General features: G+C 42.7%; 3 protein-coding genes across 4 annotated transcripts in view; 2 read left to right on the top strand and 1 right to left on the bottom strand.

Moving 5' to 3' along the window:
• The window catches only part of Wdr64 (WD repeat domain 64), a 106,659-nt gene extending 105,971 nt beyond the window's left edge, over positions 1 to 688 (bottom strand). The window contains exon 1 of the mRNA XM_036202973.1: positions 349 to 688. Coding sequence (XP_036058866.1) covers positions 349 to 493 — 145 coding nt within the window. The 5' untranslated portion in view covers positions 494 to 688. The remainder of the gene's footprint in view (positions 1 to 348) is intronic.
• Positions 689 to 6,790: 6,102 nt separating this feature from the next.
• Positions 6,791 to 25,421, top strand: part of Opn3 (opsin 3) — a 31,710-nt gene continuing 13,079 nt past the window's right edge. The window contains exons 1-2 of one of the 2 annotated variants that reach the window (XM_036202476.1): positions 6,791 to 7,369; positions 10,898 to 10,952. In XM_036202476.1, the coding sequence (XP_036058369.1) occupies positions 6,814 to 7,369; positions 10,898 to 10,938 (597 nt within the window). In that variant the 5' untranslated portion in view covers positions 6,791 to 6,813 and the 3' untranslated portion in view covers positions 10,939 to 10,952. Of the gene's footprint in view, positions 7,370 to 10,897; positions 10,953 to 25,421 lie in introns of those variants that run through there. The other variant, XM_036202475.1, reaches the window with a different exon arrangement.
• On the top strand, positions 11,209 to 16,471 carry Chml (CHM like Rab escort protein). The gene has a single exon (XM_036202474.1). The coding sequence runs from the start codon at positions 11,221 to 11,223 to the stop codon at positions 13,069 to 13,071; it is 1,851 nt and encodes a 616-aa protein (XP_036058367.1). The 5' UTR covers positions 11,209 to 11,220; the 3' UTR covers positions 13,072 to 16,471.

A 25,421-nucleotide genomic window follows, 5' to 3' on the forward strand; every position in this document is an offset into this window, starting at 1 on the left:
ACCAGGCTGAGCTGAATCCCCAGGGGAGTCCTTGCACTGGAGGAGATGGGAATGGGGAGTGTGGGGGGCAGGGGGGGCAGGAGGAGGGAGGACAGGGGAATCCATGGCTGATATGTAAAATTAAATTAATTATAAAATTAAAAAAAGAAAGAAATCAGGGAAACGAAGGACATTCCTAAACATAATAAAAAAACAAAAACAAAAAAACAAACAAACAAGAATTCAGGTTCTCTGCCCCCATTCAGTGTCTTAGCTTTTAAACTAGACTGCTTTTCTCTGATGACCTAAAGCATCTCCCAGTTCTAATCAGCAACTCCAGATGGACTTCCTTGTAATCATCCATCTTACCTTCTTTTGGGATAAACAAGCCTGCTCTTTCATCCTTTTTTTGGACTGTTGTCTGTTCAACCAATTTATTGAATTCCACCAAGGCTGCTTTGAAATTGTTAATCTGCAGTGCAAGGCTGAACTCCTTGTCTTCTATGGAATCCATACAGACAGAAGGGATCTCTTATTTCTGCACGGAAATAATACCGCGAATTTGCCAATATGGAAAAGCTTCTAGTTTTTACGATGCCACTCTGCTGTCTCAACTTTTGCCCTAGGTCTCATTCCTCTGATTTTAAATTCCCATTCTATGGGAATAAGGAGTAAGAGTTGCCCCTAGGATGTTAGCAGAAGGAAAGCTGAGAGCTGCTGCATTTCAGAGAGACAGAGGGCTGAGTGAGGGTCCCTGACCTCATAATGTGAGCATTATCCTTCATGTGGACCTAATTACATCACAGTATCTCTGTAAGTCCCGCAGCAGATTGAAATCCACCTCCTGCAGGGTGTGTGTGTGTGTGTGTGTGTGTGTGTGTGTGTGTGTGTGTGTGCATTGAGAAGATGGATGGGTAAAGATCAATGACTTTCCTCAGAATAAATGTCTCTTCTCACTCACAACCTCCTGTCTCCCTCATGGTACGAGGGAGGATCAAGTTCACATTTGTTTCTACTGCTCTCCTGGATATGGAAATTCTAACTTGTGAAGATGAAAATGTATTTCATCACCTGTCTTATTTGGCACAAATAAAGATATTTTCAGAAGTTGTGGAGAATAAAAATGTTTTTTCTTTTCTCTTTATTCATTTACCTCGAATTAAAAAACTGAAAGGAGCCATGGATGAGGAAGGTAGCCTTATGGGGGAGAGTTTTTCAAGAGGAGTCAGTTGAAGGAGAGGAGGCTTTCAGATTGTCTTTTCCTTCAATACTAACATCTAATTCCACCAACTCCAACTGTTTACTTCTGACTCAAGTTTTCCAATCTCCCTCCCTCCCTCCATCTCTTTCTTTCACCTTCGTATATGTGTGTGTGTGTGTGTGTGTGTGTGTGTGTGTGTGTGTGTGTAGTGTGTGTATGTGTGTGTGCACATGTGTTTGCTGCTGTGGATATGTTTGCTGGTATGTGTGCACAAGGAGGCCTGAGGATGATGCTGGACATTTTCCTTAATCATTCTCCACTTTAATTTTTGACTTAGGATCTCTCCCTGAACCTGGATTGTTCAGGTATTATTCACTGTATTGGCTGGCCAACAAGCCTTAAGGATTCACCTGTCACTGCATGCCCAGCATTAGTATTACAGGCTCTATCCCACTGTGCCTATCCTTTTATGTGGGCTCTGGGGATCTCCACTCAGGTACTTATGCTTGTGCAGCAAATATTTTATCAACTGAGATAGCTCTCCAACTTTTTATAAGAGACCTTTCGGTCTGCTCATCACCTCATCACAGTTAACTTATGGAAGTTTAGAGATGAGGTCTCTATTCCTTGGTAGTCTATCTTTTAAATCATCTTGTGAAATTCTGAGTTCAGAATTGAAACAAATGACATTAGGGGGGCACTTCTGTTTCGAGTACTAGGTGTCTATCCTTGGTATCCATCTCAGACTATGAGCTATTAGGGGAGTAAATCTCTATAAACACGTTACACAGAGAATCTCCTCACTGTTTATCCTTTCTTCATTTTCTCCTTTAAAGCTCTCAAAATTCTATTTGGCAACATCCAAGGACCCATCCTTCCTACAATTCTCATCCATGAATTCTTATGTTCACCCACCCATTCATTCAGCAAGTCCTTATAGAATACCTACTTTAGGCTAGGGGATGTTTTAGGCAGTAATGATTCCATAGTGAGCAAAATAGTGTCTTGAACTTACAACCTAATGGAGAAAACAGGCACATGCATAGTATGTCAGAAAGAGGTAAATGCTCTGAAGACAGAGTAAAGGTGTGTGCACTGGGGTGTACAAGGGAGCTCAGGGAAAAGAAATTATACTAACAAAAAGATATTTGGCAGAATCCTGCAGGGAAAGTAGCAAGCCATGTGGTTAAATGGCAAGAGGGTTCCAGGGAACCACAGGAATCATGTCCTGACATTAGCATGAACTTGACCCACCCAAGAAACAACAAAGACTCTAACAGCAAAAAGGTGTGTAAGATAAGAAAGAGATCCACAGGGTGGTGGACAGATCAAGGGAGACCACAGAGTTATGATAAATACTTTGTCTTTTTCTCTGAGAGACATGGAAAGATCCTGAGCAGAGCACTGCCATGTTCTGACTTGTACGTGAAAAGGGTTCTTCCAGATATTTGTGAAAAATAAACTGAGAAAGGGGAAATGAGAGAAGCTAAGAGGCCAATGAATGGTTGTGTAGATGTAATTCTAAACAGTTGTATGAAATAAGAAACACAGAGACAAATAAAGAGTTAAAAGCACAGAGATCGAGCAGTAGCCAAGAGCTAAGACCACCTTATCTTACCACTCGCTACCATCCTTCCCCTCTGAGAGAGACCTTTTTCCTATCTCCTGTCTTTTTATTGCCTTTCTGTTCTGCCTTCTCATTGGTTCTAAACCCAACCACATGACTCCCACGTCACTGCCTGTCTATACAATCCTCCAGGTCTCTATGGTTCATACTGAGATTAAAGGTTCAGGTCGCTGCCATGTGATCGGATTAAGGGCATGTGCCACCACTGCCAGACTTCTGCTAAATGGCTTGCTCTTATCTCTGATCTCCAGGCAACTTTATTAACATAATAAAATCACATTTCAGGCTGGGCGGTGGTGGCGCATGCCTTTAATCCCAGCACTCGGGAGGCAGAGCCAGGAGGATCTCTGTGAGTTTGAGGAAAGGTACAAAGCTACACAGAGAAACCCTGTCTTGAAAAACAAAACAAAACAAAACAAAACAACAACAACAAACCACATTTCAGTACAAATAAAATATCACCATATGGTCATGTTTTTTTAATAATCCAAGCAAGGGATGGCAAAGGTTCAGAAGGTATGTGGACTGTATTTAGGTTTCCTATAATCAAGCTAACACATTACAAATCTTACAAAATGGTTAGAAATCAGAATGCTGCCAAGATTATTGGGTGATACTAAGACATTATTGATGGGAGTAGTTAAGAGTAGATACTCCTCTTCCATCTGGGCAAAGAAAAAATGCCCTTGCATCATCTGGACATGCAGGACCCATAGGAAGGTGACCACTGAACTTTGCAAGATGAGATGGTTCTTCAGGTTCCTGCTTTGCAGAGGAGACTGCCAGATATTCTACAGGACACAGAGAAGTGACTGAGAGACTCTAGGCCTATAGACTGAAGATGGATACCCCAACATTGCAGAGGAACTTTAGATGACTGTCTAGGCAGGCAGCTGTCTCTGCCATTCTAGAATTTTTGGAAGTTGCTTACAATGCTCTTCCTGTTTACTTAGATAATACTGTATCCTTCTGAGGTCTTTAATGTAGTTGAAAACTAGATAGTTATAATTATGGTTTTCCTTGGTTATGATAAGAGGTAAGATATGAAATCTTAGACTCACAAATATAGGATAGATAGGATATCTTCTTTAATTTTGCCAAATACAAATAAAGTAGATATTGTAACTGTAATTCTATCTTGATATATGTAATTTTATTAGGTTAAAATTAAAACCTTCCTTTTGTTTAGAGAGAAAATGGGAAGTGATGGGGGAATGTCTTTCTGTATGCTGTGAATATCATGTCACTCTGATTAGTTGATAAATAAAGCTATTTTGGCCTATGGCAGAGCAGGATGGAGCCAAGTGGAAAAAGTCCAAGAGAGACAGTGGGAGAAGAAAGGAGAGTGGGGCAGACACTGCCAGCTGCTGCCATGAGAAGCAAGATGTAAAGACACCAGTAAGCCACGAGCCACGTGGCAAAGTATCGATTTATAGAAATGGGTTAATTTAAGATATAAGATCTACCTAGCAAGAAGCCTGAGACAGTAAGCCATACAGTTCGTAATTAATATAAGCCTCTGTGTGTTCATTTGAGTCTAAGCAGCTGTGGGACTGTGAGGCTGTGGGAGCCCAGTAGAACCTGGAAAACTTTGAGCTACACTCCCACATCCATCATTAATAATAATAATAATAATAATAATAATAATAATAATAAATAATAATAGTAAAAATGTTCCACAGGTTTTCCTACAGGCCAATCTAGTGGAAGTATTTTCTCAATGGATGTTTCTTGTTCCCAGAAGACTTGTGTCAAGTTGAAAACAACAAAAACAAAAAGGACAACTAAGGAGGATGAGGGCAGGGTAGCAGCAGGTTGTTTTACATCTCATTTACCATGGCCGAAATCAGGTCCAGGAAAAAGTCAATGAAGAACTCTCCCAGGGAAGAATGAGTGTTGGCATCTGATGCCTGTGGCAGCATTTGAATCCTTAACAGTGCACAGCCCTGATTGACAGACAAGGCTTGACTAGCAAGGCCTGGCTGGGTCACTTTGGAAATGTTCTTCTGGGGAATACTGCCTGGTTTATTTTGGGACCCATGTCCAAAGATTCCATAAGCTCTTATACAAGTGTCACCAGAGAAGGACCAAATATTAAAGTACACAATACTATGGGGAATTTTCATAAGGCAGATAAATTAGGAAAGAAATGTGCCCTTTTTAGACAGCTCTGCATTGAACTGTATGAATAGGACATATGTGCCAAGGTGGGCTTGGGTCCCTCCAAAGGGGCAAATGTGTTCATACAGTTCAATTTTCCCTGCCTTATAATCATTTATGGCTCTGACATCTTACATATGAACCAATTTGATTATTATTATCTTCTCTCCCAACACCACTAGAAAGTGAGCTCTGTGAGAAAAAGACTCTTAGCCAAAGAATGAATGCTTTGGGGGTGGGGGGAAGACCAGGAGTCTTTTCTTCCTTCATTTAACTGACATTGAAATATTACTGTAGATGATGAAAAGTTACTATGATGAAAACACAGTGGATAAAAAGAACTCGCTAAATGATCATATAAGTGTAAAATACAAAATTTACAACATTTTTCAGGGCAGGTGAGTTCAAAGTTTTTTGTCATAGATGCTGACACCAGGTTAGAAGCCTTAAAGATACGATCAAGATACTGAGGACGGAGCACATGCTCTCTCTTGGCTAGTGTTCACTGCAGAAAGGTATGGAGCTGTCTATCCTTCTAGCAGATTCTTGGAGAATTTGGAGATGCATTGAAACTAACACAAGTGTGAGGGGTGAACACTCATGCACCTCAATTTAGCTTCCACTCACCTGTCATTCATGCCTTTGACAGCTTCAGGTGCAGCTCAGGACATCTTCCTCCTGTGGGTAGTTATCAGGGACTGCAGCAGACACAGAGAAAGCAGCTCTAAAGAAGTGTATCGCATTCACAATCTATATTTGACTTGTACTATATTTTCACTGCTGCTGGGGAAAGGTCCAGTGGAAAATGCGTGCTGTTCTAAATATATCCTCTCTATACCTGCTAGATTTAGATTGAAGCCTCAGGGGCCTGCTCAAGAGGTCACCTCCAGCGAAGCGCTTCAGCGGGCTAGTGTATCAGGGTACCCCCACAGCAGAACAAAACAGGAAGGGCTGGAGTAGGATCCACTCCACTGCTATTTCCTTCCCTATCCTAGAGCTCGGAGAGTGGCAGGTGTCCCACCTCTTGTCATCTCAGCATACTGTCATAAACCCTAGGACATATCTTCCAGCTCTAGAGTAGTTAAATCACAGCCTGTTTTTTTTTCTTTTCTTTTCTTTTACCTCAGTTTCCTTGTTTGTAATTGTTTGGCTGGAGCCCTACCTCGCGTATTTCAGTGTTTAGTTCTCTATTGGGTGCATGAGGTGCAGTGGGTGTCATTATAGCTTCCCAAGAAAGGGAGACGTCTAACTGGGAGTATTTCATTCAGCACACTTAACAGAGTTAAGCGCAGGCGTTCATAAATATTTATGAATGAATGCGTGCAAGGGTGAGTGACTGAACCGGTGAATGACTATGATGCTTTCGAGCCAATTGAGGGGAAATGGAACCGGCTGAGGCTAATTTACCTCCCTAAAGGGAATTTACTTCCCTTTCTTTTGTACCTTCTCTTCCGGCTTCCACCATGGTTTAGGGGTGAAGAAGGCAGAGAAAGAGCTGGCTGGACCCTGGGACTCGCCTACGCGGGGCGGGGACGGTCCTGGGAAGTGGGAGGGCAAGGGGCGGGGCCACAACCCAGAGGGCGGAGTTATAGAGGTCCTGGGGGCGGGGCCATATGCCATGGGCAGGGCTAAGGGTGCGAGCCTCGGGGCGGGGCTCCAGGGTGTTCCGGCGGGGAGGAGCTGCACGCGGGACAGCAGAAGAGCCTTTAAGAGGGCGGGGTCGAGAAGGTGGCCGTGTGGGTGGGGCTGCAGGCCAGGGGGGCGTGGCTTCCAGGGCGGTCCAGTGGGAGGGATCGCAAGTGCTTTCTGGTGAGGACGCAGGCCTCACGCGGAAGGGCGGGGCTTCATGCGGTGGGGGCGGGGCCTTATCGCTGAAGGGCGGGGCCTCGGGTGCGCGCGGGCTGGGCGGGCCCGGCGCGGCACCAGGGCACAATGGCCTGAGCGGCCGGCTGAGCGCGAGCCCCACCCGGTTCGCCGCGCCGCGGGCCGCCCCGCTCACCGAGCCCTCGCCCGCACGGCCCGCCGGCGTCGGGCCATGTACTCGGGGAACCGCAGCGGCGGCCAGGGCTACTGGGAGGACGGGGCGGGCGCCGAGGGCGCAGCGCCGGCGGGCACGCGGAGCCCCGCGCCGCTGTTCAGCCCTACGGCGTACGAGCGCCTGGCGCTGCTGCTCGGCGGCCTGGCGCTGCTGGGCGTCGGCGGCAACCTGCTGGTGCTGCTGCTCTACTCCAAGTTCCCGCGGCTGCGCACGCCCACCCACCTCTTCCTGGTCAACCTCAGCCTGGGCGACCTGCTGGTGTCCCTGTTCGGAGTCACCTTCACCTTCGCGTCGTGCCTGCGGAACGGCTGGGTGTGGGACGCTGTGGGCTGCGCGTGGGACGGGTTTAGCGGCAGCCTCTTCGGTGAGTTGCCCGGGACCGCGTCCTCCTCGCCTCCCAACTTTCCTTGGGTACTTCAGCTCTGAGCTTTCGTCCTCCCCGGGGTCCACCCTTCTAGCCAGTTAACACCCTTCACTCCTGGTCCCTCTCATCCCAGCCGGTCTTCATCCCTCAACTCCCTGCCGCTGGCCAGCTTATAGCCCCTCGTCTCTGTTCTGATTTTACTTCCTTTTTTTTTTTTTTTTTTGGTTTTTCGAGACAGGGTTTCTCTGTGTAGTTTTGCGCCTTACCTGGAACTCACTTTGTAGACCAGGCTGGCCTCGAACTCACAGAGATCCGCCTGGCTCTGCCTCCCATTAAAGGCGTGCGCCACTACTGTAGCTCAACAGGGCATTTCACAATGGTCTTTACCCAAGAGGGAGAGAAAGGAGGGCCTGTAGAGGCAAGAGATGCAAGAAAAAGCCAACTCCCGAAAAGTGGAGAAGGGGTCACGGAGAGATTCAATCATATATTTAGGATTTGTTTCTCAAAGTGACACGTAGAAGCCTAAATAATAGTGAGGCCCCCCCCTTCATTAGCTAGCAATTATAAACGGTTGAATGCTTCCTAGGGAGCGAGACTGTATGACATTTTTAATTGCATTTCCTCTACATAGGTTCTGCCACACCAGAGGTTAGAAGTGGCTCAGAACTCCAACTCACTAGTGTGAATAAATCATTAGCTGAGCATCCAGTCCGTTTAATTAAAGTAGAACTTGTTGATTTCCTGAAGATTTATATTGAGAATTGACAGGTTGGAGCTGGACTAACTCAGTATTCTAAGCTTAGGAAAGACTGTGGTGTGTGTGTGTGTGTGTGTGTGTGAGTGTTTGATATGTAGGTGGGGTGTGTTGTGTTTTGCCAGGGTGTATGTGTGTGTCCTAATAATTTTGTTTGTACAGAGGTTTAAAATAGAATTGGGTATTTCTTAAGTCCTAAAGTCCCTTTTTTCAAACCTTGAAACACACTGATAATTTAATGCTGTCTTTATCTTGGCAGCCCTTAGAGAAAAACATCTATGTAATATGGATATTTTTATTTGCCAACTTATGTGTGACAAATCTCATGCTATTTGTCATGATTCATTTTTTTTTTTTTTTTAGGTTTTAAAGAAAAAATTTTGGAGTTATGGTTTTATTTATTTCACCAATTGATAATTTGGATACTTTCTTAGTCTCTTACCCTGATAAACATTAATCAAGGGTTTCCTTTATACAAAATACTAAAGCTTGAGAAGGGGCTGTAAGAGGATGTGAATGCTAATGTAGGTTGACTACGTAATTACTCTCTGTGTTTACTAAAAAAAAGGCTGGTTGGGAGGGTGTTTTAGGCGGATTAATCTTTAAAGAAGGTGATGTGTGTCAGTCAGTCTAGCTTGCAGAACCCTGGGGTAGGCGACAGGTGTTTGTTCACAGATGTGAAAGTCCTTTTTTTCTGTGAAGTACTTTTCTGCTATGGTGTCTAAGTGGGAATGTGAAAACAAGAATGGGTTGAGGTTTTGGGGGTTGTTTTTTCTTTAATAAGGGTTTTCAGCATCCACCCTGTTTCTCCTCCTCTTGCTCAGCCAGCTTCATCTTCCAGTGTCCTTTCTTCCCCCTTTCCCCTGCTGGGAGCCATCACCATCAAAAGAAATGCTTTAAGACCCCCAGAAGCATACCCTCCCCCTGGTGTTTTGCCCATCCTGACAGCGGAGGTAGATCTTCTGGGCTTAGGGGATTGGAAATCAGTTAACTCCTGAGACTAGAGTGAGGTTCCTGCAGAGCTCTCCATGCTCTTCACAAAGCTAATTTCTTCTTCCGGAGTATGCTTCTTGAGCAGGGTTAAGGATGGAGAAAGGGAAGACACTTCCCTTTCCACCTCCAAGCCAGGACTAACCAATCCTAAGTACTAAAGGAGAGGAAATTTTTAAATGCTAGAAGTAGCTAGCTTTGGTGAGGCTGTACCACTGGTCTGTTGGCACAAGGTGGGCGTATGGCTTCTTCATCAGCTGCACTTTCCAAATCATTCACCTTCCCAGGCTGCCACTTTTCCCATCTTTGTTATCCACTATTAAGCTGACTGTGTTTAAGACTCCTTTGACATCTATAGGTTAGAAAGTATGTATATTTACTGCTTATAACTGCCCTCTGCCCCCCACTGCCAGCCTCAGCCTCGTTCCCCTCTATGCCTAGAGGAAGTGACTACATGCTTACACTTTAGATGTCCTCATAGGTTCTGTCTCCCCCTTTGCACCCTGCTATAAGAAGGGCGAGTAAGTAATTCACATATTCTTACATACATGCACACGTAGACGAGGCTATTGCTTCATTCTGAGCTCTGGTCCTGGCTTCTCAGAGAAAGCTAAAAACAAGTAGGATCCCTGATGATTTTGGTCAGAGGTTTCTACCAGCTGGGCTTGTTAGGATCACTCACTGTTTCAGTTAAACTGACACATCAAGCCAGCGACCTAGTGAAGTCCAATGTTAATTACAGTTGGATGGCTTGTTTTACAGGTATCAGAATAATCATTCTCTTAGGTGTACCTGCATCTAGATGTCAGCAGATTTAACGGTAGTGAAAAATAGAGAGGCCAAGGAACACTGACTGCTGCTGTGCTTGATGAGCAATAAAAGGCTGGCAATGGGGTGTGTAAGTGGGTTATGTTAGCCTGCAGACTTCCAGGTGAGTATGTCCAAGGGGAGCAGCCTCCAGATACACCCAGCATCCCAGGGATGTAGCCTGCCTATGATGGAAGTGTACAGGAGAGTCTTTTTCTATTACTTCTTGAGAAATGAAAAGAACCTGTTTAGAAAGAGATTCATAGTTGTAGACACAGTCTGACAAAATGGAAATATTTCCTTACTTAGATGTTATTTATGTTAAAATGTTTCAATACAGGAAACTTTCTTATTTTAACTTACACATGCACTTTGATACAGAAAATATTACAAAACTATTTCCCCTCAGGCCTGTTATTTTATGTATCTATATATTTTAAAGGCCAGTGTTTGAATTAATTCTCTTGTAATGTCTGGATGTCTCATCTATCTACTGCTGGATCCTTAGGATAGTTAAGGATGTAAAAATCTATGCAGCTGTCTGGGATTACCTACAGACATTCCTGACCGCAGCAATATCCCCCATTATGTTGACATGATCACTCTGCATGGAATGTCTCCATAAATACAATAAAGACCACATATTTCTTTTAGTCTAAGCTCACAGTATTGTCCAAATATTTTATTACCAATCAAATAATTGTATAATTTTGATTTTTTAAATTTTTTTTTGTGTGGAATATTGTGTCTGTGTTTCATAACAGTAATGCCTGGCTTTGGGGGAGGATATGTAAGATACCTTTTGTTCATTTTCAAGAACTCAGAAGACCTGTGGGAAAGCATTTAATGACTTGCTTTGGGTAGAGGTTTGTATCCACGTTAACAAGTCAGGCTTCAGTGGATTGAGACTGCTGTTGCATGAAATTGCTTTTATATTATTTACAATGGTGTTCTTTTCTTGAATTTTCTTCTTTCAGAGGAGAGTTCCAGTCACAAATGCTTATGTGATGCATGGTAACATTTACCGCTAAGATGAAATGCAGAAATGAAAAGGACACATCCGTTTGAGTATTCTCAGATATGATTACATGCACTTTATCGTGTTTTCCATGCTACTGACTTTTTTCTTAATGTTTAAAAATTGTAACAGTTAAGCAGCTTAGGACTTGCAAACTCAGTGTTTCTGAATGAAGATTACAAGTAGAGATTTTATTACAGCATAAATACTTCAGAGGAGCCCTCTACCTAGATCCATACGGAGTTCTTTCATCAGCTGTGACCTGAAGCTCCAGCTCCTAGGATGGCTGACAAGCTTCCCACAGAGTTTGATGTGGTTATAATAGGGACGGGTTTGCCCGAGTCCATTCTTGCAGCTGCATGTTCGAGAAGTGGACAGCGAGTTCTGCATGTTGACTCAAGAAGTTACTATGGAGGGAACTGGGCAAGTTTCAGCTTTACAGGTTTGCTGTCCTGGCTGAAAGACTACCAACAGAACCATGACAGCAAGGAAGACATGACTGCCTCATGGCAGGACCTGATCCATGAAACGGAGGAAGTCATCGCTCTTTGCAAGAAGGATGAAACTATTCAGCACACAGAAGTCTTCTGTTATGCTAGTCAAGATGTTGCGGACAGCACTCAAGAGACCGGTGCTCTGCAGAAAAGTCCTTCCTCAGAGGCATCTGCTGTCCAGGCTGACTCTATGGATTCTGCAGGCTTGCCCAAGGGAAGTCACTCAGCATACTTTTCAAGCTCTGAAGAGAGAAGTGATAGAGAGCCTTCACCATCCCCAGCTGATACAGAGGACTCACTGGAGAAAGTGAAGTACTGCAGAGATAAAGTTGGTGTCCAGACAGCTTTGGGTGGAGATGAAGATGAAGACCAACTTGATCTAGAAGACAACACTGAGCAACCAAAGAGAAATAGGATTACTTACCCTCAAATGATTAAGGAAAGCCGGAGATTTAATATTGACTTGGTATCAAAGCTGCTGTATTCTCAAGGATCATTGATTGATCTTCTAATCAAATCAAATGTTAGTCGTTATGCAGAATTTAAGAATGTCACTAGGATCCTTGCATTCCGGGAAGGGAAGGTAGAACAGGTGCCTTGCTCCAGAGCAGATGTCTTTAATAGTAAAGAGCTCACTATGGTTGAAAAGAGAAAGCTAATGAAATTCCTCACATTCTGTTTAGACTATGAGCAACATTCTGACGAATACCAAGATTTCCAACAATGTTCATTTTCTGAATACCTAAAAACTAAGAAATTAACACCCAGCCTCCAACATTTCATACTACACTCAATTGCAATGACATCAGAGTCATCCTGCACTACATTGGATGGCCTTAAAGCAACAAAAAACTTCCTTCAGTGTCTCGGACGGTTTGGAAACACTCCCTTTATATTTCCTGTATATGGCCAAGGAGAAATTCCTCAGTGTTTCTGCAGGATGTGCGCGGTTTTTGGTGGAATCTATTGTCTTCGCCATCAGGTTCAATGCCTCGTAGTTGATAAAGACTCTGGGAGATGTAAAGGAATCATAGACCACTTTGGTCAGAGAATAAGTGCCAGCCATTTCATTGTGGAGGACAGTTACCTTTCTAAGGACATGTGTTCACATGTGCAGTATAAGCAGATCTCGAGAGCTGTGCTCATCACAGATGAGTCCATCCTGAAGACGGACTCAGACCAGCAGATTTCCATTCTGATAGTTCCTCCACTAGAGCCAGGAACCGGTTCCATTCGCATCATGGAGCTATGCTCCTCAACTATGACATGCATGAAAGGCAGCTATCTGGTCCACCTGACCTGTTTCTCTTCAAAAACAGCCAGAGAAGACTTGGAACCAGTGGTGAAGCAGTTATTCATTCCTTTGGCAGAAGCAGAAGCAGAAGACAAGGAAGAACTCAGAAAACCGAGACTCTTGTGGGCTCTCTATTTTAATATGAGAGATTCCTCAGGAGTTAGCCGAAGCTCATACTGTGGCTTACCTTCCAATGTGTATATCTGCTCCGGGCCGGACTGTGAACTGGGGAATGAGCATGCTGTCAAGCAAGCGGAAACACTGTTCCAGGAGATCTTTCCCAGCGAAGAGTTCTGCCCTCCTCCACCAAATCCGGAAGACATTATCTTTGAAGGTGAGGGTTAGCAACCAGACACTCCTGGAGGCAGTAATACACTTACCACCAGCCTAGATACCCCAAGGACAGCAAGAACTTGTAGAGCCCAGAACACCTTCGAAGTGAAAACAGACTGGAAGTATTTTCATCCTTGCTTCAAAATATTGTCATTTTTAAGACAGCTGCCATTTGTGATAAGCGCTGCTTACTTGGCTTCAACACAGACACTGGGTATCCAATAGCTCTGCTAATCTGTCAGCATCTGATTTGTTGGTGACTCAGCTTCTTTGTTTCAGAATTGGCTCTAGGAATCCAGAATCTTTGAATGTCATTAGCTTTTTTTTTTTCTTTTTTACTTTTGGGTCTCACATTAGCAACCTTGCTTACCTTAAAGTAATATCACACTTGCTCCTGTGTTCAGATTTTTATCATTGTCTAGACAAAATTGTCAATGTCTGAGAACTCTTTTAGTTACTGCTGCAGCTGCTACTGTTGCCACTGCCTCAGTTGCACAGAGGAGCACGTAAATCAGAAACTGTTTGAGATTTTTATATAGTACATAAACACATAGAGCTGGTTGGTGGGAGTAGCAGCTCACACAAGTGCTAAGGTGATAAAACACAACTGTCTGTCAGAAAGTAGGCCATGCACGATCCTGTGTCTTGGGGTTGATATTTACATGTGATTTCACCTCCTTGACCTTTGTAACTAAGGAGGCAGTGAGATTCCCCTAGCCTGCTCCTTCACAAAAAGTGTGCCCCTTAGTTGAAGAAGCTCATATGTAAGAGATACATTGCAATCCGGGCATGGTGGCTTACTCATACAATCCTATCACTGAGGAGATTGAGAGAGGCGGATTGCTGTCAAGTCCAAGCCAGTCTGGACTACAGTGTTGAGACTCATTTCAAAACAGAATAACCTCCCCACGCCCGCCAAACAAAAAGAAGTATATTATAAAGAAAATTAAAAAGACAAAATTTATTCAGAAAATTTCTATAGAGCTGACACTGACATTTGAAAGAGCTACCAATTAGCAGTGCTAACATAAATTAATAAATTACCCTAGAAAAAGATACTTCAAGGATAGGTGTTTAGAAATTTCCAGAAAGGATTTCCCAAGGGGGGAATAGTGATACATCTTAACGTGGGATTCTAGATACCTTTAAAGTTGCAGAGTTCCCTGTCCAGGGTTCTCAGGGTGAAGCATGACACCTGGTTGGCTGTATCACTTTAGTGAGCATTGGTAACTGACGGAGTGCATCTCTTCCACTACATGTCTGTTAGCTGGGGAGTGGGAAGCTTGCCCTCCAGAACCACCTGCTGCACCCCAGCCGGGGAAGCCCTCTGCTGTGAGTGGAGGCACCGTGGGTTAGGAGATTAGAGTGTGCTGCCGTGTAGTGAGGAAAGTGAGACGAGACATGCACATCAGTGAGTGGACGGAGAGTAGAAAGCCATCCATTGGTCTTGGTGGTGGTGTTTTTAATATGATAGATCGTAATATTGGGTAGATCTTAAGGGTTAAACACAGCAGAACTACTGAAATTCCGGAAATGACCTAAAAGTAGCAATTAAGAGAAAAACAATTCTAAGACAGGTAGAATGGGAGTATTGCGGACCCACCTCATCAAGTTTGTCAGAACCACAGTCTATTTAAAGACGTTAACAAGAGGCACAGTTGTGAAAGAGAAACAGAAGTTACAAATGACAGCTGAATGTAATGGAAATCAGGATTAGACTACGCCAAAGCAGGGGTTTTGTAGCTTTTTTCTAAACTAAGGAAGCAGATGTATTACTTTAAATCAGCACAAAACTGTAAGTGGGAGTGAGGCAAGCAAACAGAATGTGCTCAAAAAATAAAAGGGACGTTATCACATTTCTAACAAGTTAGAGTGGGCTTCTTGGGGGTTTTCAGGGGTTTAAGAAGTAAAATTGTAAGTGCTGCCTTTCACTAATTACATTTTGACTCAATTAGGGCTCCATACTAAAAGTCAGACAAAATCTCTCATTCTGGCTAGATAAAAGCTGTAGAGTAGAAAATGTTGACCAAAGAGGTTACAGCCAACAGAAGCAATTACTTACAGTGACTCAGGATGAGAAAGAAGGCTTGTGTCCAATAGAGTAGCCATACATCGACATGAACAGAACAAGTGATAAGAACCCATAATATTAACTGTACTAACTGGACACTTCCATTTGGTTTAATTATATTTACTAATGATTTTGTGGGCTTTTCATAACACGATAAGCAACTACTTAAAACTTAACTTGAATTTATATTGGGAAAGCATGTATGAACCATTTCTTAAACAGAAATGAACAGCTTTGGTACTAATTTTATCTGTATATGGCTGAAAAATTGTCACTGGAATAAAAATACAAAGTAAAGATGTAGAAAGAAACCAGTGCAAATATATTCTATTTCCATGGCTTTATAACTCACTAAACCTGTATTACCATATAAATATACTATGAACAGAAGATAATTTCACAAGTTGCAAGATACATAGTTTTTTGAAATCTCATTTCTAGATTCTAATAGTGATGGAGTTTTTAAAAGTATTGATATTAATATATATGAACATCTTTATAAAATGTTCATAGCTATAGTAGAGTAATTTAAGAAAGATTTTTAAATAGAAGGTTTAATGAAGGAGCTAAATTTAAAATTTGATATGCTATCATGAGAGATGTCTTGAAGGAAATGCTATAAACACAGGGAGACCTCACATTTATTACTAGTTGTCTGACCTCAAGGCAGTCATTTTTAACTTCCATCTACCATCTATGAAATAGAAATAATAATAAGTATTGTTCTTCACAGAATTACTGTGAAGACTAAGTTGGATAGTACATAAGAACCCATATCCAAAGTACTGCCAGCATGTGACATTCGTATGTTACTGATATTTATTACAATATCATTTGTGATATCAACCTTATACTTCCTGTAATTTAAGAAAATTGTGATAAATGACACAAGAAAGTAACGCAAGGCAAGACATCTTCAATTTTAGAGGGGAAAAATATGGGGCTTTGTCCTTCAAGTCCTGAAGGCATGATATACAACCTGTCTAAATGTTCTGTGGTACTGAGTTCAGGGAAGTTCAGACTGATCAGCTATCTGGAAAGAAGTATTTGGAAGCTGCTCTTAGAAAAACTGGGTCAGTATGGAGAAAGGTTTCTGTGGCCACTTTCCATCCAATAATGCAGTTTATTTGTTAATTAAAACGTTAGGCATAAAAGTAATAAGTATAGTTTTTACCTCGTTAATGATGCCAAGGAATGGAACAGTGACAAGGTAGATCAACTAAAATTAAAATGCAAAAACAGATACAAAAGAAGGAGAGAAGGTGGAGTAAAAAAGCTGTTTCTATTGCAGGGGTCTTTAAAAAAATATTATTGTATTTTATTTTTTGGTTTTTCAAGACAGAGTTTCTGTATGTAGCCCTGGCTGTCTTGGAACTTGCTTTGTAGACCAGGCTGGCCTTGAATTCCCGAGTGCTGGATTAAAGTGCACGTACCACCACTGCCTGGCGTGTTTGTTTGTTTGTTTTGGTGGGTGCAAATTCTTTTGACTTTCTACTCTTCTTGTGCAGAGTATAAGGTGATAGGTTGCAAACGGGGGAAAAAGAAATAAAAATAAATTCCTTGATCCTCAAATTAATGTGCATTAAAATAGAAATTAAAGCAACTTTGGCTGAGTCCCTACCAGTAAGTGGATTTTCAATGCATAAGTCTTCATAGAGCAGCAACATGTATTCGTGGTCATTTTGAAGAACCAGTTAAAAGATTAACCAGACCTTTATAACTGATGTTTTTGACATTGCTTTGAGTAGCACATGCCCAGGAAAATACTCAGAATGGACAAATCAATAAAGCAACTTCTAAAAAGATGTTTTAGCAATTCCATTTATACTTTTGTTTTAAAGCCTGCTAACTAAGAAATGGATACATTCCGGTGTGTTGCTCTAGTAACCTTACAGAGAGCTAAATGGCATGTGTAAGATTGTATGTAAACACTTTGAGAGTCAAAAAGATGTTCGTTTACAACAAATTGTTGCGTGCTGATTACATTTGTATCAAAATTTATATTTCTACACTGGAAGGAATCAGAAGGCATGTAATTGCAGGTTAATACTTAATCTCTTTGTTTTTGTAAAATATTGATGTGTACAATAAAAATAAAAGATTAATTGGTGAAATGGTTTGCTTGATTGATGAAAAAGACTGATTTATTGAAAACATATAAATTCTCCTTTAAATTAAAAAAATTTTTTCTAACTATTAAAGTAAAAGCTAATCTCCAAAAATATGTGGCTGAAAGTTTTTGCAGGACTTTGTAAGAAGAAACTTTTGATGGAGATGGACTTTTCTCTTCTGTGTCTTTTCTCAGTTGTCTGACTTTAAGAACTAATTATGGAAACAGTAGATGTATTCCAGTTCATCAGTGTGAAGATCTTCCATGGCCCAGCATGATGGCGCATGCCTGTAATCCCAAACCTTGGCATGCTGAGGTAGGAGAACTGCTGTAAGTGTGAGGCCAGCCTGTACTACATAACAAACCATCCTGGGCTGTGTAGACATCCTGTCTCAGAGAGAGAGAGAGAAAATGAGAATTACATAGTAACCCAAATCTAAAGTCATCTGTTACTGTGGAGATGAAGTCTGAGAGCCGTGCAGATGAGGTCAGTTCACAGGTGTCCACTGGGCCATGGGGAGTCCTTTGCCGAGGATACACTCAGGGGCTGAGGACACAGGCCAATACTTTCTAAAGTCAGCTTGAGTAATCCGAATGTAAACCGACAAGCATCAGCTAAACTCCTAATGTAATTATGAGTTGGCATCAGTCAGTTTAGGGGTCAGAAATAATGAAAGCAAACAGGACACGTTCTCTACCTAAGAAGTCTGCTGGAATGTTTACCCTAAGGTAAGGTGTCCTTCCCACTAACAAGCATTTACAACATTTTATACCCGCCATCCTTGCCCTTGATCTAAAAACTGAAAACTTGTGATGTATGACATTTTCCCTCCAATTTTATTTTGTAAGCTTTTCTTTTTAGAGTGATGATTTGTAAGAACATTCAAACTTTTTTTTTTTCATGGCATTTCTTAAGAGGGTGCCAGCACTGTTGAGTTGCAGAGTTGGAAATAAGCTGCTTAAAGACTAGAAGCTGGGTCAGTCAACAGTCGCTGAAATCCGTCCTATCTAACATTTTCAGCTCTGTGACCTGTGTGGGGAAGAGGAAGTACAAGAAACTGAGCCCCAAGCACAAGGTGCCGAGTGTTGAGGGAGATGAAAGCATGAACAGCCCAATGACAGAAGCTCAGTGTGAAGTGTGCAAAGTACCAGAGACTGCCCTGTTCAGGACAGTGGTGGCTCTCGTTGAAGTCCTGTTCCACTGACTTTTATGTCAGTTCTTTGTCTTAATTCACATTTCTGTATTTATCTGGGGTAGAGGCTGCTACAGCACACTTGGTGGAGGTCAGAGGGCAACTTGTCTCTCCCTCGAAGTTTCCAGGGAATAGAAATGAGGTCCCTGGGCTTATGGCCAGGCCCCTTATCCACCAAACCATCTCGGCAGTCTTTTTAACCTTTTGACTGTTTTTGAGACAAGATTTCATATATCCAGGTTGAACTCTGAACTTGCTGAGTTCAAATGAAGAACTTCTGATCCTCCTGCCTCTACTGAGATTGCAGGTGTGTGCCACCACACCTAATTTGTGGGGGTGCTGGAAACTGAACCCAGGGTGTCATTGCATTTGAGGCAAGCTTTCTCCAACTGAGCCACATCCTCAGCTCCCTCCCCCCTTTTTTAAACCTGTATTAGAATGAGGTGTTTCATTTTTCACCAATGAAAGAATGCATTCGTGTTTTAACAGGGGGAGCAGTATCTCCAGGTTTGTGTAAGATGTACTCATGCAGTTCATGGGTGACTCAACTTGATTCTTTCATGGGCACTGGAACAGCATTTTTCAACAGTGTGCATAGGACACTGACTTGTTCCTCGGGGTACCACTGTAAGGTAAGGAAGGGCAAATCTATGTCTGTATGAGACCTGAGATCTATGTGATATGCCTGGGTTCCTACTTGGCATTCTAGATGCACCAGCATCTCTTAAGATGCTGTGGTTCTGCTCGCCCTGTATCTCAATAGAATAGATTGTTCCACATGCATGTGCAAAACATAAAAATCATGACCTGAAAAGTGAAGGCTCTGAGAACTTGACTTCCTAGCAAATATCCTATGAATTCAAATTTGTACGATTAAAGCGGTCTGATCAGGGTTAAAAGGACAGGGAAGTTAATTGTGCACACCTATGAAACTTCTTTATCCTGGTATTGCTGTCAAGAACACTACATAAATTATTCTTACTGTTGTCCTGTGATTTTAGCATTTACTGTTGCTGAACATATACATAATCCTTTAGACACTCCTTGCAACTACTTCAGAGGCATACCCACAAGAGGAAGAATGGCCAAGGGTATGATTGACAGGTGTCAGGAAGGTAGGTGTCGTCGTTCAGTCAGAAAGTCATGGCATCTCCGAGCATTTTATAGTTTACGAGAAAGAATCCTTGGAGACATCCACACAGGAGGTTTCATACCAGGGTACAACTTGGTTTTGGCTTTTTGAGGCAAGGTCTTATAGCCTAGGCTACCTTGAACTTTCTATGTAGCTAAGAAGGATCTGTCATGTGTGACCCTCCACCTTCCAAGTTCTGAGATGACAGGTGTGTACCACTATATCCCACTTCACTTGTTTTTGCTGAATGCTGTATAACTAAAATCCCCGAGCCCTCTCTATCTTTTGAGATTGGCTTGTTCCTGTATTCATCTCATAGATACTATTATGCTAACCTAGTTAAAATGATCTTTGTAAACTAGCATCTTTATGTTTGTAAGCTTATATAGAGTTAGACCTTTTGAATAAATCTCAGACCTTGCACATTGTAAAGAGGAAATGTCACAGAATATCTTGCTGAAGATCCAGGAATCTTACTTTCAGGCAATCAGCAATTACGACTTTTCCTATTTTAGAATCCACCTAGAATGAACCAATAAGACCATTTTTAAAACAGTACAAATTTTAATTTTTTTAAAGTTTTTTTTTTATTTATTATGTATACAACATGTATGACGGCAGGCCAGAAGAGGGCACCAGATCTCATTACAGATGGTTGGGAGCCACCATGTGGTTGCTGGGAATTGAACTCAGGACCTCTGGAAGAGCAGCCAGTGTTCTTAACCTCTGAGCCATCTCTCCAGCCCACAATTTTTAATTTTAAGGTGTTCCATTAGTAACTTTATTTTCTACCATTAGAGCAGTGATTCTCAAGACATCTGCCCTCCAGGAGGCATTAGGGGATGTTGGATGTCTTTGTTAAAATGGGGAGGGGGAGGTACAAGCATGTCCTGTGTAGCAAGACTGAGGTAAGGGTGCTGTCCTCATGAAATGCTCAAGGTGGTCCCCTCCACAACGGGTTTACCCAGCACAGACATCATGGCTGCCAAGATTGAGGAGCCCAGAATGGATGAAGATCCTCATGAGCCTCATTTCTCTGTGCCCCGACATCTGCCTGTTGTCCTCGGGATTTCTAACTAGGTCACTTGTTCTTTGTACCATGTCATTATCAGCAGGAATCCTAGTATTTGCACTGGGCTGCTTCATGAATATCCCTTGAACCCACCCATCTCCCATTATGAGCCAACAGTGGCTTCCTTCTGGAGATTTTGGATCATGCAACCAATTTTAGAGAATCTGTTAATACTCCCCACCCTCCTCTAATCATCAAATATGAATTAGAAGTTCCATGGATTTTTAAAAATATTTCTAAGAAATAGAATAATCCCAAGACAATTAGAAATGAGAATTTTTTTTCATGTGCTACAGATAAAACTACCCCCAAACTAATATAGAAATAGCATATTTCAAATGCTCTTTGGAAGGGCATTGTGTGAAAGTTCACATTACATACATCTGACAGCATCCTGTGAGTTTAAGAGGAGCCATCAGAAAACTAAATAAGTTGCCCACAATGGAACTGCAGATGCTTTGAAAGTGGTTCACCAGGCGTTGAGACAGTGCTGAAGATTGGCAGTTAATAGCAGGCGTTAACTGTAGGAGATAACTAATCGTGATGGAGTATGTATTCTATACAGAGAAAACCCTTAAGCCTGGACCACAGCTGGATGCAGAGGTTCCAAGCCAACCATCACTCACTGGCTGGTTATCCCAGTTACAGGGCTAAATTTTAGGAGTCTGAATGACAATGAACCTGGGCACTTACTGTATGTATCCCAGGTGCTCCTGTAAGTTCTTGTTATCTTTTGTCTAATCCTCATTAGCCACCCAGGGTAGGTGCTTTTATTGGCCTCATTTTGCAGAAAGGAAAACCGACACTTTGAAGGCAAGGAATTTGGTGACCATCATACAGCTGCTAAGTGGTAGGGGGTCAGGAGTGTGCTCCAAACTCTGCCCATCTGATACCATAACTCACACGTTGTGACTGAAAGATGTCCTGTCTTCAGAGAGGTACCAGATCCAGTCCAAGTGTACCAGGAACTGCATACATTCCAAGAACTGTTCTTATCTCCCCATATTATTTTTAAAGCAGCTCTGTTCATCAACTCCCAGTGTCACTGAAAGGTAAGCAGTGCAGCTCTTGGTCTATTGGGGTTGGCACTATCACACATTAGTCACTATATCATATTAGGCTGTATGACTGACTGGAAAAATAGGCCTTGATCAATGAATGCACAGCGAAGTTACTTGGAGGGAAATCTTGGAATACTTTATAAATGAGAAGGTATTTGACCTGGACCTGAAGGATGAGAAGGATTTCTTTGGGATGATATGAGGGAAAGCATTCCCTGCCAGAAGCATGGTAGAAATGAAGTCCTTGTTTGACTTGACATGAACTCCCACCCTTCCATTAGTTCTAGGCTGTTAAGGTTCCCAAGTCTGTTTTCCCTTTATAGGCTTGTTGAAAGCTCAAGGATTTGAGGCAAGGATGGCCAGTATCTTATAACTGCCTCAGAGTAGGTTCTCACCAAACCCAGCCTGTGATAGGAAGGGAGGCACACTGTCCTGATGACATTATTTCAGAGCCAGACTATAGGGCCCATTTATTTTCTATTGGGCACCCATGCCTGGGGACTGTGCCATTTTGGATTTACAGTTACACATCACAATCCATTTCCTTATCAGAGAAGGAAACGTGGTACACAGTTGGCACAGGAGAGGAATACACAAACCAAGGAGGATTTCAGTAAGAGCCTGGTTCAGTGTTGACATTGTAGAGGTTCCGTAAACGGATGTTTTAGTGTTGGATATGTCCATTCATGAGACTACACTAATCGACTTAGCCCGAAGGGTAGGTGTGAAACTGATGGGAAGTTCTTTAGAAATCACTAGGCACCTCTCTGACATTGAGGATCAGTAGGTGTCCAGAGATCATGGAGTGGATAGAGGCAGGTTGTGTACTGTGCCATATAAGAAGGAATGACATGAACAGCTGATATGTTACTGGGAATTTTATTTCTGGTGGCTGTTTTGGTAAAGTGTATCTAAACTTTCAAATTTTGTGCTCTTGCTCATATAACATTACTAGCAATTTGTCTGAAAGCATTATTGATATATGTAAAAATAGTGCTAGATGGATTATAACATGCCCCCCCCCCCAACACACTGTCTTAAATGCTACTGGCCAGGTGGTGTTATAAGTGCTTTGTGAGTACTAATGAATTCAATTTTCATTCCAGTTGTGTGGGGCCTCTAGATAGCATCATTAACTCCATCTTATTAATAGTTAAGGAAATAACAGTTCCACACAGCTAACCCATTCAAGATCACACAAAAAGTGGAGGATACAGAACTTGATTGGTGTTAAATTGTCTCTCCTTGCACCACTGTCAGCTGAAGGAGAAGCTGGGAAAGATGCAGAGATCCTCAATGTGGAACCAGCAGGAGAACACAATATAGAACTACACCACTGGCAAACCCATTCACGATCCACACTGGGCAAACCCTCTATTCCGAAAGCTCATCCCGCCATAGCTCATGTCTCTGCCAAGGTTGCCACAGAGGGGATGGATAACCTCCACAGCTCTTCTCTGTATGGCCTGTGTATTTCTGGTTCTTGCCCAATACCGATGACCTACTAACTGTGCCCTCTGCAGCCTCCCCTCGTGAACAGTGTCCAACTCCTTTGAACCTTGTCCTTACCACCACCCCCCCACCCCCCCGATGCTTTAGCTGACGTTTCTCAAGGACCCCAACTCCCGCCTCCCTCAGCCGCTTTTCCCAGTAGTCCACATTCCCAAAGACTGAGTCCTAGGGGCTGTGCCATTGAGCACCCCTGCTGCTTTCCAAGGCATCACTCATGCTCTGTCTGTTACACCCCCCCGCCCCCTTGTGAGGCTGCAAAACTGAACTCACTACCACACAGATGCACAAGACATACAGAGCTTCTTTGGCCATTGGGTCCCTCGTTCATAGACTTGCTTTCCTCCTGGGTCATTCCCAGCAGCTGGCAGTCACCATCCCCAACTGTCCTTTGAATTATACCCACTTGAGCCCATCTTCCAGATAGACAGATGATAGGCACGTGTGTATATATGCACATATATGTACATGTGTTCTCTGTACTGAAAACACACTTTTATTTTTAAAGATGCAGAATGATTCTTAGGATGAAAAAGCCCCCCAACCCCATCAAAATCCAGAGGTAAGCAAAATAATATGACTCAATGAGAAAAGAAAACAGCTAATGACCTGCCATGTATATAAAGGCCTCTTGAACAGTCATCCCATAGAATGCTAAGCTCCTAAACTCTGTCTCCAGTGAGGGCACTGCCCAGATGAGAGACCATGGAGGTACCATGGCCATGCCTCAGGTCATGAGATCTATGATGGGAACAATTCAGGGGCTGGGACAGAAAAGTTGAGTGCAGAGATGGCTGAGGGCAGATGGCGCAGTTGAAGATGGTCACAGTCATTCCGATGCAGGGACGATACAGGAAGATTCTGTGCCCTTGGCTGTCTGCCTTATGAGTGGGCCTGTGGTAGAAATCTTGGAAAATGAGCAAAAATCCCATGAGATTACCCTAAGGGGGATTTGACACTTATCCAAAGCAACCTGGATCAGAGGAAACTTTTACACTAAATTCACATTTGCATGGGCTAATAAGTGTTGGAGTCAGCATTTGAGACCACTTGGGAAGTGCACACTAGCTATAGGAAGGACTGGAGGGTGGAAGCATGGTTCCAGCAAAGGAAAGGCTGCTCCTCTGAGGCCTGAGGAAAAGGAAAGATAAACAGCGGTGAGCAAGAGAAGCTTGAAAGCTGAGTGGTTCCAGAACCAGGCTTGCTCTGACACCTTCCAGCCTTGCTTTGTGCCCTTGGACAGAAGGATTTTAATGCTCCCTCCTGAACCACCCATTTTTCTGTTTATCTTCCCCTCTTTGCCACTGGAGACTCAGAGTGACTAGGACTTTGGAGGAAATGATCTTCTTGCCTATCCCAAATCCTGACCCCCCAAGTCACCAAGACAGATTTCATGTTAAACATCCCACACAGTCACCTGACAAATTAATTCTTTAAGCACTCAACATTTTATTCCTGTATTTTACACCCCAGCCTATATATCTTTAACATATCCCACAGTTTTCTTTCTTCCCCCCATTCTCCTTTTATGATCCTGGGCAGCTTACATTTTCTAGTTGATTAATTACTAACATGCACACTCATCTTTAGCACGTTGTTCTTAGAAAAATGGCCTGCTCCCTCAGGCTAGTTGGGTGCTCTCTACTTGAGTCATAGCATGATAATAGAAAGTCACTTAAAATAGTATTGCTACCATCTGCTGTACAACCTGACTCTCATGAGAGTTTTGTAAATTATAAAGTGACGGAATGGAAATATAATAAGGTACATCTCAGATTCCCCTGTGCTTTTTGCTTCTTTTTGTATGCTAGGCACATGCAAGGCAAGAGCCCTGCCACTGAGCTACACCTTAAGGCTTCCCTAATATTTTTAATTTGCTCATTTGGTCTATCTCAGATTTTGTTCCTTGGTACCAAATTAGTAATCTAGCATGCTGGAATACACTTGGAAACTAGATGCATTGCACTGGGAAAGCTACCACTGCACTATCCATAATTCATTCATAAGTAGGTTTATTTTCATGGATTTTGAAAGACCTTCAGCTTACCTCTTGATCACAGTAACTTGCTTTGGGCAGATCTTTCTAGGAAAACAATCCTGAAAAGGCCCTGGATCAGCAGCTAGATGATCTGGGTTCTCATTCAGGCAAGATCCTGTGACCTCAGACTTGACACAAATTCAGCATATTCTCCACCTTGAGTTGGGCGTCCTCTG

Source organism: Onychomys torridus, chromosome 11 (assembly GCF_903995425.1).
Source record: "Onychomys torridus chromosome 11, mOncTor1.1, whole genome shotgun sequence".
Classification (NCBI taxonomy): Eukaryota; Metazoa; Chordata; class Mammalia; order Rodentia; family Cricetidae; genus Onychomys; species Onychomys torridus.

Bases quoted from the DNA above. Each gene is read 5' to 3' on its own strand.
- Chml (XM_036202474.1), top strand. From the start codon at position 11,221: ATGGCTGACAAGCTTCCCACAGAGTTTGATGTGGTTATAATAGGGACG.